General features: G+C 38.9%; 1 protein-coding gene across 1 annotated transcript in view; it reads left to right on the top strand.

Moving 5' to 3' along the window:
• Window positions 1-14,854: 14,854 nt before the first annotated feature.
• LOC132886396 (A disintegrin and metalloproteinase with thrombospondin motifs 16) overlaps window positions 14,855-20,330 on the top strand; it is a 44,410-nt gene continuing 38,934 nt past the window's right edge. The window contains exons 1-3 of the mRNA XM_060920982.1: window positions 14,855-14,929; window positions 16,739-16,796; window positions 18,920-19,254. Of these exons, the coding sequence (XP_060776965.1) occupies window positions 14,855-14,929; window positions 16,739-16,796; window positions 18,920-19,254 (468 nt within the window). The remainder of the gene's footprint in view (window positions 14,930-16,738; window positions 16,797-18,919; window positions 19,255-20,330) is intronic.

Consider the following 20,330-nt stretch of genomic DNA (forward strand, 5'->3'; position numbering starts at 1 on the left):
GGGTCCTCTACTCTTAAAGCTGTCATAGCTTTTCTTAAGTTGTTACTCCACCTCATCCTTGGTCTCCCTGGGAGTTCCTTTGGTGATTTGTTTGACAGATCTCGTTTCTCCCATTCGAGCGATGTACCCTGCCCATCTTAGCCTCATGGCACGTACTACGTTGGTAATAGGTGGGAGTCGTGATAGGTCCTGTAGCTCGTGGTTATGTCATCTTCTCCTCTATCCAGTGCTGTTGTTAATGACTGGGCTATAGATTCGTCTTAGAAAACTGTTTTCAAAGATGGTTTTTGTTCTAGTTGTTTTGTAAGGCCCCAGATCTCTGCTCCATATATAACAGTTGGTCGGATGATGGTTGTGTATATCTGGAGTTTGGTTTTATTTGCTGATATTTCTTGCATTAAGGATTGATTTCATTGCCCATGCACAGCGAGACCCTGTTGCTATTTGGATTTTCACCTCTTCAGCAATGTTATTGTCAGATGTTACAGTTGACCCCAGGTATTTGAAGCTGGTTACCTTTTCTAATGCAAGGTTACTGATATTGGTGTAACCTTCTTCCCCACCTGTTCTTGAGGCTTTCGTTATTTTTGTCTTACTTTCATTTATTTCCAACTCGTCCTTTCTTCCAGTTTCTTTAAATGCATTAAGTGTTGGCTCCAATGCATCAGTTCTTGTTGAACAGATATCCACATCATCCGCATATGCTAATCTGTCACATGCTACCGTTCCAATGTGGATTGGTGGGTTAGCCATATTTAGTGTTGGGGAACAAAAGAAAATTGACCTTCTTTCTAAAATTGTACCTTCAGGCCCAGTTCTACCATCTAAGGCCGAATCCCATTTCACCCCTTGGACCAACCCCTTGGCCCTTCCCCTCCATTTTGCGCGTTCATGTGAAGGGGTAGGGGTATCCCAATCCCAGTTAACGCGGAGGGGTAGGGGAAGGGGTAGGGCTTCTGTACCCCTCCAAACGGAGATTTTCCTGGAGCAGACTCCGAACGAAGGGGTTTGAGTGATTTCCCACAATGCCATGCGGATTTCAGCGAGATTTCATGCGGATTTCAGAAAGATGGCGGTTCCCGCGGCGAAAGATTGTCATAAATGTATTTTCTCCATTATTTACGTGTTTTAAGTTGTTATCCAGAGGAAACACGCCGCTTGATTCGCTTTCGAGCTGAGAATGAGCAGCGATTTCTGAAATCCAAGCTGCTGCTAAAAAGCTTTGGGAGTGAGTATTGTTTTCGGTTGCTTTACTGCGTACGTTTTGTTCTGTTATTCTCGCTTTTATTGTTTACATGAGTGTTCTGACACCTCATTCTGTCGGATGTGGTGCACGAAGCGCCAAAGATATCCCATTCAGTGGTGTTAGTTAACAAATCACACCCTGCCAGCAGAGATTTCTGCCTCTGACTGTAGCGGCTGGTCGCAGCCAATGACGCGTCGCGTTTTGCTAACGTAAACGCTGACGGAGGTACGCGATGACATATGCGATCGTTGAAGGGCTATCCCAATACATAAGGGTTGAATTTCAAGCCCTATCCCTTGTAGCTCAGTTTCAAGGGGAAGGGCCAAGGGGAAGGCGGAGGGGAAGGCGGAGGGGAAGGGGTAGAAATTAGAATTGGGATTGGGCCCAAGATCTTGTCTGGCATCTGGTTCCTTTAGGGTTAAATCACTGGAATTGATCCCAAGGAGTGGAACTTAAATCTGGCTTGGATACTGAAAACTGATGACTGCTGCCTTCTTCCAGACCGACTTGGATTTCTTCATTGGGTTTGTGCAATTTCTCAAAGCAGCAACGTTGCAAAATGAAACAGACATAGCAGATTAACCACTCCGGCCAGTGTCTCAGTCCCTGGCTGCAGGGAATTCTGAGATTTGGCATTGTTGCTCTCACGCAACCACTCACCACTTCCCATGTCCTCGCTCAAAGGGCACTTGAGTGGTCAGAGAAACGAGAGCACATACAGACACTCTGACTGTGGAATTCTCTCATTCAGCTCTCTCTAGCTCCCTTCGTCTCTTTTGTTCCCTCGCTCTCTCTCTTTCGCATACAGACTGGCACTTGGGTAAATCATTTGGAACAGATCAGAGGAATGTGGCCAGATTTTAACCTCCTCTTCACTTCCATACTCTCATCCAGTAGCTTAGTTTTATGCATCGCCTATGTTTATGTTTTTCTTATTAACAAAGCCGAACAGGAACACCGCCATAAAGACTTCCTGACTGTAAGCGCTGAGGGCTTGTTATAAAACCTGGAGTATAGCTCATAATATCAAGAACGTTATAACACAAGCATTCACCAAACATTTCACACCAAATTTCACCATCAAACAAGAAAATTCTCCACCAAAAAGTCCTCATTAACCAGCAGACAACAACTGAACACCAAGATACTTCAACAAACACCAATATTCGTTATCTAATACCACCATTTTATACCAACAACAATCGAAACACCAATCTCGTACACCGAACAATCACTATCAAACACCTACAGTAAATCCACAACACTTGAGTACGGACACTAAATACGAAAACCAATAAACACCAATGTGGTTTTGTCTCCACCAAGCACCAACTCATATTTTTCACGCAACACTAGCATGTGCCATTCATCAACAAACATCAACACTGTCCATGAAACATCAATATTCACCAACAATTACCATCATCATCCAGAACATTCTTGAATCAAACATCAACATTCGATGAATACTCATATTCACCATCTAAAAAACACACCTGCTCAATCAAACCCCTGCCTTAAAGCTAGACGACCTTTCGATTTCATAAAAACAGTGAAATTTAGTTCCCTCTGAAATGTGGTCATTGTGATATATGTTTATTTCTGTAATACCTCAAAATATCAAGCCATTCTGGGGGCTGGGAGGTTATTTAACTTGAGGGGATTAAAGCAAATAATATCATAATGTCTTTTCTTCTCGCTTTCCGTTACTGTAGTCGCTCTTTCACGTTTCATTCGCACACTCACGTCCTCCATTTTTCTCTCCTGTTTCAAATTTGTATCCCACAATGCCTTGTGTGAACGGGGAAAGCCCACCACGTCACGCATGACGTAATATCTTGAATTGGGTCATGGTGAAGCAGGAAAAAATTACGGAGAATTTAGGGCCACGTAGAGATAAATTTATTCATTGTTCTATTTTTAAAAAAGTAATAAAATTGGATGTCTGTGATTTGAATTCAGAGGCTTTTAGTCCACTAAATAAAAATAATCGGGTGTCGGGAAAATTCTTTTAACGACCTACACTTGAAAAATCTGAAAGGCAGTCTACATTTAAACATCAGACACACCAAATTACTCTCATACATACTGATTTTTTTTTTTTGAAGCAAACACTAATATGCTTCATCAAAAGCCATCATTTTTAATGGGAAAAAAAACCACAACATTCTCCAACATGGCAACATTCACACAAACAAAATACTCCAACAGTCACCAACAAACATGACACCAATGTTGGCAGCATCAATCTTCAACACTCTTTACTACCCCAGTTTCTCACATTGTTTTTCACGAGACCAACATTCAGCATCAGCCACCAGGATTTTCCACCGAATACCACAAATGTCCATCAAATACCAACCACCAACTTCATACACCAGCATTTGTCAGAAACAAAGCAAACGAGAAATCGTCCGTATAATCCCAATATCCAAAGAGTCTGTAGATTATGAAACAGTCATTTTCAGTTTTAAATAGTCAAATACCATAGATGTTCATCAACACGCGTATATATTTTTGTACAGGATTCTTGATAAAACTCCACCATTCTTCATTCAGCGCCAAACTACACTATTTATTGCACTAAGATACGATTTGGGACGCAGCCATGGTCGTGTCTTTCGTTTGGAAGAAAGCAGGCCGATCGATGTGCTGAAGCTTTAATCCCTAAAAGCCGAGCCGGTGTACCAAACACCGAGGTGCCGACCTGTCCCTCCTGCAGAGGATCATAAGACCAAACCCACCACACTTGCTCTTTTTATCCACCTCTCCAGGAGCGTGTCCTTTCTGCCCTGATGCTCACACAGATGTGAAGGAGGATAATTGGAGTCCTTTCTCCTGCATGGGTTGCAAAAAGGCCATGGTTCAGTTTAAAGGTGCTGCTTGAGGAATGAGGACATGACAAGAGCGCGTGCTGTTTGGTTCCTGTCCCGTCATGGTTCGACATGGAGGGTGGATTTGTGGATCGGAAAATCTGGAGATGATGTACGGAGAACCTCCGAGAATTTCAGTAGAAATATCCAGCCAAAGTTGTATTACGGGAAAATAATCAATGTATCATACAATCAGGAAGACATTACTGTCCTGAAGTTGATGATTTTCCAATACCAGCATCCCCTGAATGTGTTTTATTCCTCTTATACCACAGCAATTTTTCAATCGCAATAACAACTGTTATTCATTCAAAGAAAATAAATGACATGGACTTTTTGTCTTTTAATAGTGAGAGCAAATGTTGTGAAACATCCATGTTGTCACTCAGAATCATTTTTTTCGAGCCTCTGGTTGTTGTTTTTTTTTGTATTTTAAAGTTATTAAGACGAGGAAGAAAAAAAACGCAGCTTGTCATGTGACCAAGAACCTGCAGCAAAGCGTAAAGAAATGTAAAGTTACAGCTTGACATCTGATTGTTACAAAGTGCTGACACAGGAGACTCATATCGTGTTGTCTCAAGAAATAAAAATAAATCATCAGTAATACAATGTTTTTTGTTCTTTCGATCGTTAATGATAATAACGTACGCAAACGAACATGTACTGTCTGAAAATTAATCAACACCTTCTGACCAATCAGAATCCAGAATCCATCAGTGCAGTTGAAGCATGGTAAGATTATAAAATTACACATCACCATGCAAAAAGAATTTTAATCTTTTTCCACATTGAGAACAGGATTTTAAAAACACGTCACTTTTTAAACATAAATCGGGATCAGAGTTGATTTGTTTATTCCTTTAAACAAACAATCTAACTACAAGGTTTTTTTTTATTTCATGTAGCTTTGTGTAGCGGTGTGCATTTTCAAAGGTGTGAACAATTCTATATGGTATTTCAGACAGAACTCCGTTTTTTAAGGTTTTTCACCTCGACGCTGTCGAAGTTTTGCAGTGGCGTGCCCACAAAACTGTTCGTCACTTTACGTTCTTTACGTATGAAGTTTTACGCCAGTGTAAGTTACATGTCTTCACTACATGTGTCTATTGTATGGAAACTGGAACGGTCCAGTGGCTGGATTCTGGCAGCAGAAAAAGATTCTTTATTGCGTGCCGAGTGAAAAATACGTTTCAGAAAGAAGCGGCTCGAATGCAGACAGACTCCACGCAGAGCAAATGAAGTTTGTCGATGGTAAATCTAGCAGGAGGGGGAAATTGGACATGTCCCAAATGTGGAGGAAAAATTCCCCCTCTATTCAGCCACACACACACACACTTATCTTTTGTTCCACTCAGCAAAGAGTGTGTGTAGTCTGTGAGAACTGAAAACAGACTCTTCTAATTAATGAAGGATGACAGGTGCAGATTCCCAATGCACTTATTAACTTTCTCAACTTTTTTCTTTCTTTCTTTCTTTATTTATTTATTTCCTTACCTTTTTTTTTTTTGGTAATTAAATCAAATCAACCGCAGCATTTCTTCCACTTTTTTTTAAAGTGCAGCATAATAATAATAATAATAATAATAATAATAATAATAATAATAATAAAAGGAAACGTGAAAGTTTTTTTCACATTTTTGATTTCCATGAATATATTTTGAATTAATTATTCAGTAATTTTGTGGTTTCATAAAAGCACCAAAAAAAAAATGTTGAAATAAAATAGAGGTCATCAGGAAAGATTTTGAATTGTTTTTATTTTAAAACTCGTTTCTATATATTACACTTATTTTTTTTAAACTAATACTTTGGAACTCTGTATTTGTTAAAAGCAAAAAAAAAATCTATTTTTTTTAAATTACATTTCTAAAATATACTTTATCCAAATACCTTGTTCATTATTATAGTTTAATAATACGAGGAAATAAAAAGGCATGCAATTTTTTTTCAGTTTTTCTTCATTTGCATTAGTTTCAAAAATTTCATATGAATTTAAATAAAATGAAAATGAATTTTTTTTTATATTTTCAAGTTTTATAGCAGTTTAGAAAAAGAGTTTAAGTGAAATGTGTACATTTTGTAGTCCAGTAATAATGAGCTAATCTTTCAAATTAATTCAGGTTTTTCAAAAAAATTATTTCATGTACAACATTAAAGGGTTTTTTTTATATTTTTTATTACATACTTTATGCATGGAATGCAGTTTTTTTTTTAAACTATATACCGCTCAAGTCCATGTCTGTCGTCCTGACATTAAGCATGAAATAAAAGTGATAACATTAAAAAAGAAACTTTTTTTTATTTATCACTGTTTGTTGGATTGGATTGGATTGGATTGGGGCGGGGCCCTTACCCATCATGCACTGTGAGTGTACACAGTAAACAAAGCTCAGAAATTCTGTACACTGATGTCATGACAGAAATTAAATGACTGAACTTGAACTCTGTCAGCTGTAAGTGGATGAGAAAGTCCACTTTTCGACTTTAGGCAACTCGACACAGCGAAAGTTTTATATCTTGTTTTTTAATTTGTTTTAAAGACAGTGATTTATTCAAGTCTCTGAAACAGAAGCCCTGGGAACAGAGCCAGAGTTTAATGTTTATATTAAACCCCCCCAAAAAACCTTCTTTGTACTCTGCGTGGCTAATATTTAAACCTCTGTGTCATGCTGAAGGCTAAATTCGACAGCTGGGGATTAGTCACAGCTCCTTGTAGCAGAAACACACAGCAAATGGGATCATAAATATTAATATTCCAGTCGAATATTGTGAGTGACGTATGGGGCGTGGCGACAACCTGACACTGGAGCAGTTTATCACACACTTGAACTGAAAGACTAAAAAAAATACTGGAGATCAATATGACAAGTACACAATGTTTCTCTTACCTCAGGCCATGTTTGGTGTCTTCTGTTTTCTCTGAGCCAGGTTCAGATGATTGATGAGTTGAATCAGGTGTGCTGGATGAAGGGAAAACACCTAATGTGCTGGGAAGAAGTGACTCCAGGATCAGGATTCAGAAATACAACTCGAATGCGTTTCAAAATGCCAAAGCAAAATGTCCAGCTTGATTATTTTGACAGCAAAGTCAGATGAACTGTGATTATGATTCATTCATTGTACACATGATTCATTGATGTTACATGACACATTTGTTTTACACATGATTCATTTAAACCCCGATTCCAAAAAAGTTGGGACAAAGTACAAATTGTAAATAAAAACGGAATGCAATGATGTGGAAGTTTCAAAATTCCATATTTTATTCAGAATAGAACATAGATGACATATCAAATGTTTAAACTGAGAAAATGTATCATTTAAAGAGAAAAATTAGGTGATTTTAAATTTCATGACAACAACACATCTCAAAAAAGTTGGGACAAGGCCATGTTTCCCACTGTGAGACATCCCCTTTTCTCTTTACAACAGTCTGTAAACGTCTGGGGACTGAGGAGACAAGTTGCTCAAGTTTAGGGATAGGAATGTTAACCCATTCTTGTCTAATGTAGGATTCTAGTTGCTCAACTGTCTTAGGTCTTTTCTGTCGTATCTTCCGTTTTATGATGCGCCAAATGTTTTCTATGGGTGAAAGATCTGGACTGCAGGCTGGCCAGTTCAGTACCCGGACCCTTCTTCTACGCAGCCATGATGCTGTAATTGATGCAGTATGTGGTTTGGCATTGTCATGTTGGAAAATGCAAGGTCTTCCCTGAAAGAGACGTCATCTGGATGGGAGCATATGTTGCTCTAGAACCTGGATATACCTTTCAGCATTGATGGTGTCTTTCCAGATGTGTAAGCTGCCCATGCCACACACACTAATGCAACCCCATACCATCAGAGATGCAGGCTTCTGAACTGAGCGCTGATAACAACTCGGGTCGTCCTTCTCCTCTTTAGTCCGAATGACACGGCGTCCCTGATTTCCATAAAGAACTTCAAATTTTGATTCGTCTGACCACAGAACGGTTCTTCTTTGAACTATAGAGTTTTAGCTGCCAACGGCGGATGGCACGGTGAATTGTGTTCACGGATAATGTTCTCTGGAAATATTCCTGAGCCCATTTTGTGATTTCCAATACAGAAGCATGCCTGTATGTGATGTAGTGCCGTCTAAGGGCCCGAAGATCACGGGCACCCGGTATGGTTTTCCGGCCTTGACCCTTACGCACAGAGATTCTTCCAGATTCTCTGAATCTTTTGATGATATTGTGCACTGTAGATGATGATATGTTCAAACTCTTTGCAATTTTACACTGTCGAACTCCTTTCTGATATTGCTCCACTGTATTTGTCGGTGCAGAATTAGGGCGATTGGTGATCCTCTTCCCATCTTTACTTCTAAGAGCCGCTGCCACTCCAAGATGCTCTTTTTATACCCAGTCATGTTAATGACCTATTGCCAATTGACCTAATGAGTTGCAATTTGGTCCTCCAGCTGTTCCTTTTTTGTACCTTTAACTTTTCCAGCCTCTTATTGCCCCTGTCCCAACTTTTTTGGGATGTGTTGCTGTCATGAAATTTCAAATGAGCCAATATTTGGCATGAAATTTCAAAATGTCTCAATCACTTTGATATGTTGTCTATGTTCTATTGTGAATACAATATCAGTTTTTGAAATTTGTAAATTATTGCATTCTGTTTTTATTTACAATTTGTACTTTGTCCCAACTTTTTTGGAATCAGGGTTGTACTGGATAACGATTCAATTATGTTCCACAGTTCATTTATTTCATCCATGATTCATTTGTTTTACACATAATTCATTTATTTGATAATAAATAAATTATCAAATAATTTTTCAATTATTTGAAAATAAAAATTATTAACTTATTGAAAAATGATTCAGTTATTTTACACATGATTCATTCATTTTACATAATTCATTTACTTGATAATGATTTGATTGTTACATGATTCATTTATTTTATACATTTATTTTACAGGTGATTCATTTTCTTGATAATGATTTGATTATGTTACACAATTAATTTGTTACACGTGATTCATTTACTTGATAATGATTCAGTTATTTTACACATGATTAATTTATTTTATTCATGATTCATTTATGTTACACGATTCATTTCCTTGATCATGATTCGATAATGTTACACGATTCATTTATTTTATTCATGATTCATTTATGTTACATGATTCAGTTCCTTGATAATGATTCAGTTATTTTACACATTATTTGTTTGCTCTTCACGTGGGATTCTTTCACATGATTCATTTATTTTCACATGTGATTCTTTTACACATGATTTGTTCAGGCTGAAGTGACAAATCTGATTTTTTTTTTTTTTTTTTGCCTTGATATGACACAGATCTGATGTTTTCATGGCTGTGTGGACCCAGCAGTCCGATCTTTTCAAATCAGATTTGAGTCATCTTCGGATGTGGTCCGAGATCGGATGCGGAAATGAGTCGTGGCCACGCAACATGAATTGTGAACGCTCAGATCAGAGTTCATACGGCTTTTTGTCTGTACACATGCTCTGAACACGTCTTCAGCAGCAGCGCCATAATTCGTTCATTTTCACATGTGATTCTTTCACATTATTCTTTTTTTACGTGATTATTTCACACAAGATCCATTCATTTTCACGTGATTCTTTTGCACATGATTTGTTCATTTTCACGTGATTCATTCACACACACAATTCATTCATTTTCACGTGATTCATTTGCACATGATTTGTTCATTTTCACATGATTCACACACAATTCATTCATTTTCACGTGATTCATTTGCACATGATTTGTTCATTTTCACATGTGATTCTTTCACACACAATCTATTCATTTTCACGTGATTCATTTTCACATGATTCATTCATTTTCACATGATTCTTTCACACACAATCCATTCATTTTCACGTGATTCTTTTGCACATGATTTGTTCATTTTCACGTGATTCTTTTGCGCACGATCCGTTCATTTTCACGTGATTCTTTTGCAAACGATCTGTTCATTTTCACCTGATTCTTTTGCATGATTTGTTCATTTTCACATGATTCTTTTGCACACGAGCAGTTCATTTTCATGTGATTCTTTTGCACACGAGCCGTTCATTTTCACGTGATTCTTTTGCATGATTTGTTCATTTTCATGTGATTCTTTTGCACAATCCATTCATTTTCACGTGATTCTTTTGCACATGAGCTGTTCATTTTCATGTGATTTTTTTTGCACACAATCCGTTCATTTTCACGTGATTCTTTTGCACACAATCCGTTCATTTTCACCTGATTCTTTTGCACGATCTGTTCATTTTCACGTGATTCTTTTGCATACGATCCGTTCATTTTCACGTGATTCTTTTGCACACGATCCGTTCATTTTCACATGATTCTTTTGCACATGATTTGTTCATTTTCACATGATTCTTTGGCACGATTTGTTCATTTTCACATGATTCTTTTGCACATGATTTGTTCATTTTCACATGATTCTTTTGCACGATTTGTTCATTTTCACGATTCTTTTGCACATGATTCTTTTGCACATTAGCCATTCATTTTCACGTGATTCTTTTGCACATGGTTCTTTTGCACACGAGCCGTTCATTTTCACGTGATTCTTTTGCACACGATCCGTTCATTTTCACGTGATTCTTTTGCACATGAGCCATTCATTTTTATGTGAATCTTTTGCACACGATCCATTCATTTTCACGTGATTCTTTTGCACGATTTGTTCATTTTCACGAGATTCTTTTGCACAATCCATTCATTTTCACGTGATTCTTTTGCACACGAGCTGTTCATTTTCACGTGATTCTTTTGCAGACGATCCGTTCATTTTCACATGATTCTTTTGCCCATGAGCCGTTCATTTTCACGTGATTCTTTTGCACATGAGCCGTTCATTTTCATGTGATTCTCTTGCAGATGATCCGTTCATTTTCACATGATTCTTTTGCACCTGAGCCATTCATTTTCACGTGATTCTTTTGCACACGAGCCGTTCATTTTCACGTGATTCTTTTGCAGATGATACATTCATTTTCACGTGATTCTTTTGCACCTGAGCCATTCATTTTCACGTGATTCTTTTGCACACGAGCCGTTCATTTTCACGTGATTCTTTTGTACACGAGCCGTTCATTTTCACGTGATTCTTTTGCAAACGATCCGTTCATTTTCACGTGATTCTTTTGCACATGATTTGTTCATTTTCACATGATTCTTTTGCACATGGTTCTTTTGCACATGAGCCATTCATTTTCATGTTATTCTTTTGCACACAATCCGTTTATTTTCATGTGATTCTTTTGCACATGATCCATTCATTTTCACATTGTTCCTATGCACATGGTTCTTTTGCACATGAGCTGTTCATTTTCACGTTATTCTTTTGCACACGATCCATTCATTTTCACGTGATTCTTTTGCACATGATTTGTTCATTTTCACGTGATTCTTTTGCACATGATTTGTTCATTTTCACATGATTCTTTTGCACATTATTCTTTTGCACATGAGCCATTCATTTTCACATGATTCTTTTGCACATTAGCCATTCATTTTCACGTGATTCTTTTGCACATGGTTCTTTTGCACACGAGCCGTTCATTTTCACGTGATTCTTTTGCACACGATCCGTTCATTTTCACGTGATTCTTTTGCACATGAGCCATTCATTTTTATGTGAATCTTTTGCACACGATCCATTCATTTTCACGTGATTCTTTTGCACGATTTGTTCATTTTCACGAGATTCTTTTGCACAATCCATTCATTTTCACGTGATTCTTTTGCACACGAGCTGTTCATTTTCACGTGATTCTTTTGCAGACGATCCGTTCATTTTCACATGATTCTTTTGCCCATGAGCCGTTCATTTTCACGTGATTCTTTTGCACATGAGCCGTTCATTTTCATGTGATTCTCTTGCAGATGATCCGTTCATTTTCACATGATTCTTTTGCACCTGAGCCATTCATTTTCACGTGATTCTTTTGCACACGAGCCGTTCATTTTCACGTGATTCTTTTGCAGATGATACATTCATTTTCACGTGATTCTTTTGCACCTGAGCCATTCATTTTCACGTGATTCTTTTGCACACGAGCCGTTCATTTTCACGTGATTCTTTTGTACACGAGCCGTTCATTTTCACGTGATTCTTTTGCAAACGATCCGTTCATTTTCACGTGATTCTTTTGCACATGATTTGTTCATTTTCACATGATTCTTTTGCACATGGTTCTTTTGCACATGAGCCATTCATTTTCATGTTATTCTTTTGCACACAATCCGTTTATTTTCATGTGATTCTTTTGCACATGATCCATTCATTTTCACATTGTTCCTATGCACATGGTTCTTTTGCACATGAGCTGTTCATTTTCACGTTATTCTTTTGCACACGATCCATTCATTTTCACGTGATTCTTTTGCACATGATTTGTTCATTTTCACGTGATTCTTTTGCACATGATTTGTTCATTTTCACATGATTCTTTTGCACATTATTCTTTTGCACATGAGCCATTCATTTTCACATGATTCTTTTGCACATGATTCTTTAGCACATGAGCCGTTCATTTTCATGTTATTCTTTTGCACATGATCCATTCATTTTCATGTGATTCTTTTGCACATGAGCCGTTCATTTTCACGTGATTCTTTTGCACACGAGCTGTTCATTTTCACGTGATTCTTTTGCAGACGATCCGTTCATTTTCACGTGATTCTTTTGCCCATGAGCCGTTCATTTTCACGTGATTCTTTTGCACATGAGCCGTTCATTTTCATGTGATTCTTTTGCAGATGATCCGTTCATTTTCACGTGATTCTTTTGCATCTGAGCCATTCATTTTCACGTGACTCTTTTGCACACGAGCCGTTCATTTTCACGTGATTCTTTTGCACACGAGCCGTTCATTTTCACGTGATTCTTTTGCACATGATTTGTTCATTTTCACATGATTCTTTTGCACATGATTTGTTCATTTTCACATGATTCTTTTGCACATTATTCTTTTGCACATGAGCCATTCATTTTCACATGATTCTTTTGCACATGATTCTTTTGCACATGAGCCATTCATTTTCATGTTATTCTTTTGCACATGATCCATTCATTTTCACGTGATTCTTTTGCACATGAGCCGTTCATTTTCACGTGATTCTTTTGCATCTGAGCCATTCATTTTCACGTGACTCTTTTGCACACGAGCCGTTCATTTTCACGTGATTCTTTTGCACACGAGCCGTTCATTTTCACGTGATTCTTTTGCACATGATTTGTTCATTTTCACATGATTCTTTTGCACATGATTTGTTCATTTTCACATGATTCTTTTGCACATTATTCTTTTGCACATGAGCCATTCATTTTCACATGATTCTTTTGCACATGATTCTTTTGCACATGAGCCATTCATTTTCATGTTATTCTTTTGCACATGATCCATTCATTTTCACGTGATTCTTTTGCACATGAGCCGTTCATTTTCACGTGATTCTTTTGCACACAATCTGTTCATTTTCACGTGATTCTTTTGCACATTATTTGTTCATTTTCACATGATTCTTTTGCACACGATCCGTTCATTTTCACGTGATTCTTTTGCACGATTTGTTCATTTTCATGTGATTCTTTTGCACGAGCCGTTAATTTTCCCGTGATTCTTTTGCACAATTCTTTTGCACACGAGCTGTTCATTTTCACGTGATTCTTTTGCACGATTTGTTCATTTTCACATGATTCTTTTGCACGAGCCGTTAATTTTCCCGTGATTCTTTTGCACAATTCTTTTGCACACGAGCTGTTCATTTTCATGTGATTCTTTTGCACGATTTGTTCATTTTCACGTGATTTCTGATACACTATTCATTTTATTTTCATCTTATTTATTCCCCACACTGACTTACTTTCAAAGGTGATTCTTTCGCATGATTCAGTTCGATTTGCACGTCACTCTTTTACACGTGATACGCCGATTTTCACATGATTCTCTCAAACGGTTCGTTGATTTTCAAAAGCGATTCTTTCCCGCAGGGTTCATTTTCACATGTGATTTTTACCTACACTTATTTGTATCAGTGATAAAACCCTGATTCACTTTTTAAGTGTGATTCATTTATGTTCCACGTGATTCACGTGTGTGTGTGTGTGGGGGGGGGGGGGGGTTTGACACGTGATTTTCAGCATGATTCATTTGCTTTTTCATTTTTAATAGTGTGGAGGGAAAAATGTGAAAAAAAGCATGTGAACAAAAGTGAACCATGACAAGAAAATAATCCTTAAAACACACACAGGCACCTAACCGCAGATGTTGCACATTTTGTGATGAGGGAGATGTTATTCTAATTCAGGATGAGTTCATGAGTTTATTGTGGGTTGGGTGTGCACGATCAGACCCCCAGAGAGAGAGAGAGAGAGAGAGAGAGAGAGAGAATGGGATCACTCGGTTTACCGGGGAAACTCTGAAGAGTCTCGCGCTCCGGGATGCGACTCCAGCTTAAAACGCGCTTTCTTTGCGTCCGCGTGGATTTTGCGCTTTGATGAAACTGCAGTGGAGTGAACCTGTCCCGGTGATGGTGCACGAGCGGAAATATCCTCCAGAGCAGAGCTCCTGAGACCGGAGAAGAGCCGGTGCTCCGGTGGTGCATGCGCGCGCGCGCCAGTTCCCGGGACGGATCTCATCACCATCATCATCACCATCATCATCATCATTCTCTGGATTGAGGAGTTTCAGCTGAATCTTGACAGGAAATGGCTCATACAGGAAGCACTTGGACTGAAGGGCTCGCGCTCTTGGTGTTTATTCTCATTTTGGCGTGTCTTCAGGTGAGCAACAAGAAATCTGTACCATGCATCTCAGGTCATCATCATCATCATTATTATTATTATTATTATTATTATTATTTTAAATTCACACTCCATTTCCACATGGACCTTCTACAGTGTCACTGTATAGCAGTGATGGGAATAACGGCGTTAGAATAAACGGCGTTACTAACGGCGTTACTTTTTTTAGTAACGAGTAATCTAACTAATTACTTTTTACATCGTTATAACGCCGTTCCCGTTACTTACAATAAAATACTATGCGTTACTTTATTAAAGCTGTTCTCATCTGGCACGCTGCTCGTTCAGCCTTTCTTTACTCTGCTTTAGTGTGGGGCGGGGAGACACGAGACAACGGCACAGTAAGCCAATCAGAGTAGATTTGGACAACATATGTAGGTAGGCCACGCCTACTGCACTACTGCGCACGCTTTCAATCGGAAGACCCAGCGATGGCGAGCGGTCAGCCCAGCACTGCGCTTTCACACTGGAAATACAGCCAGGACTTTTCATTACTTGAAATAAAAGGCAAGAGTGTTTACGTGCAATGCACATTATGTCGAGGAACAAAGCGTTTGTCCTCGTCAGTGGCCAGTAATTAGTAACATAATTTTAATAACTGCAAAAATATATTACATTTGATAGATGTCTTATCTCACATTGTCCCACAAAAATATTAATATAGTGTAGATAATGTTACTAACTGGTTCTGTTAAGTGTCCATTTCAGTCATTAAACACATTTAACATTCACTTTTATTATGATTACACTAATTGAATTTGATTTTTTTTTTTTTTTTTGGGGGGGGGGGGGACAAAATGTAACGGAATAATTACTTTCCCTGGTAATTAGTTACTTTTATGACAAAGTAACTCCGTTACTAACTCAGTTACTTTTTGGGAAAAGTAACTAGTAACTATAACTAATTACTTTTTGAAAGTAACGTGCCCAACACTGCTGTATAGAGATGATTAAATGGTGAACATAATGACGTCATAATTTCGACTTCTCGCTCGATCAAACTATTGTTGTTATGGCAACGAATGTCATATTTTTTTTACATTCATGACACTGTGTTTCAAACAAATACTATAAAAGAGATTATAATGGTTTTGTTGGATTTTCATAAAAAATATTAAATGTTTTTGTTTGTTTGTTTGTTTGTTTGTTTCCAAATAAAGCCGAACGGTTTCGTCGGAACTCCTGAAAACGTCATTTATTCGCAATAATTCACTAATTTCGCTGCGTTTCCTGACCCGGCGTAGAAATCTGTCGCAGAAACAGATTTACAAGACAAAAAAAAAGTGTTTCTGCGACAACTTAATAAAAAGAGCCGTTGATTTAACGTTGACGGAAGGAGTCTCCAGTTTCAGAGGGACAGCTGGAGCATGACGTTTCCTGACGTCTTCAGGACAGAGGAGTTCACACTTCTTTGCGGTTTCTTGGTCATAAATATGACAAACTGTGTTTTTGTTTTTGTTTGGGTTTTTTGGGGGGTTCTTATAAACATAAAAGAAGAAAAGCTCGTGAGCGAATGCCTGTTTATAGCTGCTGTAACGTAAGTGAAAAATCGCTTCACGTGCACGCTATGCAACTATAAATGGATTTTTAAAATGTCATTTTGGAATAAATAAATTGTCGTCACTGCCAAGCTGTTGTGGTGTAAGAGGAATAAAGCACTGCAGAACGTCATCAGGAAATAATCCACTTCATTACACTGTTGATTAATTTCCGATAACAGCACAACGCGATCACTCTGATTGTTTTATTCTTTACCTGATCAGTGAGTGAAGCTGTAATGTTTTTCAGAGCACCGAGTCATGTTCTCCCTCCCTGCTGGAATCTCTCCAGTTACCTTCAAACACAGGTAAGAGCTCTGCAGCTATGTGCGTAAACATGAGTTTGTGAGAGACGACCAGCGAGGAATGTTTTTCATTTTTCTTCGATAAAAGGTTCTGGAAAATACTGATGTTTTTTTTTTTCTTCTTGTATTTGTACCTGAAGTAAAGTTCTCACATTTGAAATTCCTGTGAATTTAGTTGGAGCTTATTTCCACCCAACAGATTTTAAATTTTAACTTTATCACAGGGCGGCACGGTGGTGTAGTGGTTAGCGCTGTCTCCTCACAGCAAGAAGGTCCTGGGTTCGAGCCCCGTGGCCGGCGAGGGCCTTTCTGTGTGGAGTTTGCATGTTCTCCCCGTGTCCGTGTGGGTTTCCTCCGGGTGCTCCGGTTTCCCCCACAGTCCAAAGACATGCAGGTTAGGTTAACTGGTGACTCTAAATTGAGCGTAGGTGTGAATGTGAGTGTGAATGGTTGTCTGTGTCTATGTGTCAGCCCTGTGATGACCTGGCAACTTGTCCAGGGTGTACCCCGCCTTTCGCCTGTAGTCAGCTGGGATAGGCTCCAGCTCGCCTGCGACCCTGTAGAACAGGATAAAGCGGCTAGAGATAATGAGATGAGATGAGAACTTTATCACATGACATGACCGTGGCTCCGCCCCCTAGTGGACAGATTTGAATCGTCCAGTTTGACTGAAGACACACAGGACCTGAGTGGGAACAGGGCTGTTTGTGTTTACTGTAACCCCACCCACCCTGCTGCCTCTCATCCAATCACACTTCTCTCCACGCCCTTCTTTACTTTCTCATTCTCTCTTTTTCATTCCTCCTTTTTTTGCTGTCTTTGTCTCGTTTGCTTTATTTCATTCTTTCCTTTTGTCTTTTTCATTTCCTCCCTGCGATTTGTTGTCTTTCTGTCTCTTTATTTCCTTCCTTCATCTCATCTATACTTCCCACTCTTTCTTTTTCTTCCTTTCTTATGTAGTGTACAATTTCTACCTTCTTTCTTTCTCTTTCTTGATTTCCTTCCTTCATCCCATGTAAATCTTTCTTTCTTTCTTTCTTTCTTTCTTTCATCATCTACATTTTCACTTTTCTTTCTTTCTTTCTTTCTTTCTTTCTTTCTTTCTTTCTTTCTTTCTTTCCAATATACTGTACATTTCTTTCTTTTTCTTTCCTTTTCTCCAATATACTGTACATTTTCCTCTTTCTTTCTTTCTTTCTTTCTTTCTTTCTTTCTTTCTTTCTTTCTTTCTTTCTTCTATGTTTTCCACACTCCTTTCTTTCCTTTTCTCCAATATACTGTACATCTTTCTTTCTTTCTTTCTTTCTTTCTTTCTTTCTTTCTTTCTTTCTGTTGTCTATTAGCACACACATTCACTCTCACCAAATCTGTTTATTCTCATCCCATTCATCCTCCACCCTTTCCTTCTTGTCCTTCTATTCTTTCCTTTTTTCATCTTTTTCCATCCTTTCTTTGTTTCTTTGCTCTTCTGCTCTTTTCTTCCAACATCAATCCATCCATTCTTCCCCAAGCATTTCTTTCTTTCTCTCTCTCTTTCCTGTTCAGATTTTTTTCTTTACACATTCACCATCACCGAATCTGTCTGTTCATCCATTCATCTTCCAAGTCTTCACACACACACACACACACACACACACACACACACACACACACACACACACACACACACACGTCCTCCTGCTGGTGTTCCATGGTTGAGCAGCTGAAGCACATGGAGGACAGAAAAGTATGAACTGTCCTGAAACCTTGTCTTCTCACTCACTCGGACTGATTTGGCAACAAAGTAGTGAAACCTGAAACTGCTCAGGATCCAGAAGCTGAAAGACGCCTGTGTCTCTGTGATTGACAGCGGAGACAGGAAGGACGTCTGTCCCATCCAGACAGCAGGACAGCTGTATTCTTGGACCACCATCTTGATATTTTTAGGGTTTAGTGCACTGCCTCTGAACAGACTTCTGAAGTGTCCATAAAAAAAGATCTCAGTCTCCTTGATGAATAGATTCTGTTCAGATCTCATCACATCAACACTCAATTTGTCCTTTAATATGATGTCCATCCCTCTATCTTTTCTTCAACAGTCCTCGTGTCCACCCTGCACATGGTTTACGTGTTTATTTGTTTTACAGAGTACGAGATCGTGGCTCCGTATGAGGTGGACCGTCGCGGCCGCTACGTTTCCCACGCCGTCGCTCATCATCATCGCAGGAAGCGCTCGCTAGAGCATCATGGGATTGACCTCACCTCCACAGCCCACTTTCAGCTCCGCGGTCTCGGACAGAACTTCCACATGGAGCTGCGTCCCTCTGTCGGTCTCATCGCTCCAGGATTTACCGTCCAAACTCTGGGTAAAAATGGCACCGAGAAGCTCAATACCTTCCCTGGAGAAGACTTCTGCTTCTATCAAGGGTCACTGAGGTCAAAGGTCAACTCAACAGTGGCATTATCTACGTGTGCCGGGATGGTGAGTCGGCTCTTCGTGTGAGGAGGCGGGATTTCCCAGGATGGGTGGAACCACAATGATATGAAAAAAATTAAAAGTTGTTAGTTTGGGGGGAAAATGTTTGTATCCCGTGTTTCGCTCTCAAGTTTTTAGAAGTGTGAACTTTTGTTGCTCAGGTAGAGCTCTTTCACTGAGCACTTTGAGTCACCATTTTTGTTATTTTTAACTGTTTTTCTCTTCTTTGAGTGACGGAACAACTGTTTACATCTGCAATGATCGAAATATGAACAGGAACTAACTTGTTGTGCAACATTAAATGTAACCATAAATGGATAAAAAGAAGGTATGATGTCATTCTGGAACAAATAAGACACTAAGACGCATGTCCCGAAGTGTTTTATTCCTCTTATACCGCAGCAATTTGTGAACAATTTGTAAATCAATCACTCCATTTCAGACTTGTGGTACTCGTGCCCTAATTTTAAGGACTCATGACTCAACTTGGACTTGAGCACTGATGACTCGGACTTGGACTCGGACTCGTGCATTAACTGCATTCGGACTCATAAATTGGAGAGGAGGACTCGGATTTTTTCTTTATTTTTTGTAACATGCTATAATAATTTGGCATAAGATATTTATATATCTACATTAATTTTTGTACTAATTTTGTGCAAGAGTGTCACACCTGCGCACCTTGGCGCGTGCATCAGATGCCAAGTGCCAAGTGGACTCTCTCTCTCGCAGTGTGCCTTTAGCGACTCGCACCTGCACAGGATCAAGGCGCAATCAGCACGCCGATATAAAAACTGTGAAAATACACCGACTTTGCGAAGTATTGAGCTGCGTCGCTGAGACATTACCGAGCCTTATTTCCTTGTTTGGTTTCCTGATCCCTGATTTCCTGTTTCTCGTCTTTGATTCTGCCGAGTCTACAATAGCCTGTTTGTGCCTCGTTCAACCTATCGCCTGTTTCACCGTTGTACGATTTTGCCTGCCGTTCTGGATTGTTTACCGTCTTCACTTGTATTAATCAACACACCTTCTGCACTTACATTCATCTCCCAACCATCTCTGACAGAATACTTCACACTCCC

This window comes from Neoarius graeffei, chromosome 5 (assembly GCF_027579695.1).
Source record: "Neoarius graeffei isolate fNeoGra1 chromosome 5, fNeoGra1.pri, whole genome shotgun sequence".
NCBI classification, from domain to species: domain Eukaryota; kingdom Metazoa; phylum Chordata; class Actinopteri; order Siluriformes; family Ariidae; genus Neoarius; species Neoarius graeffei.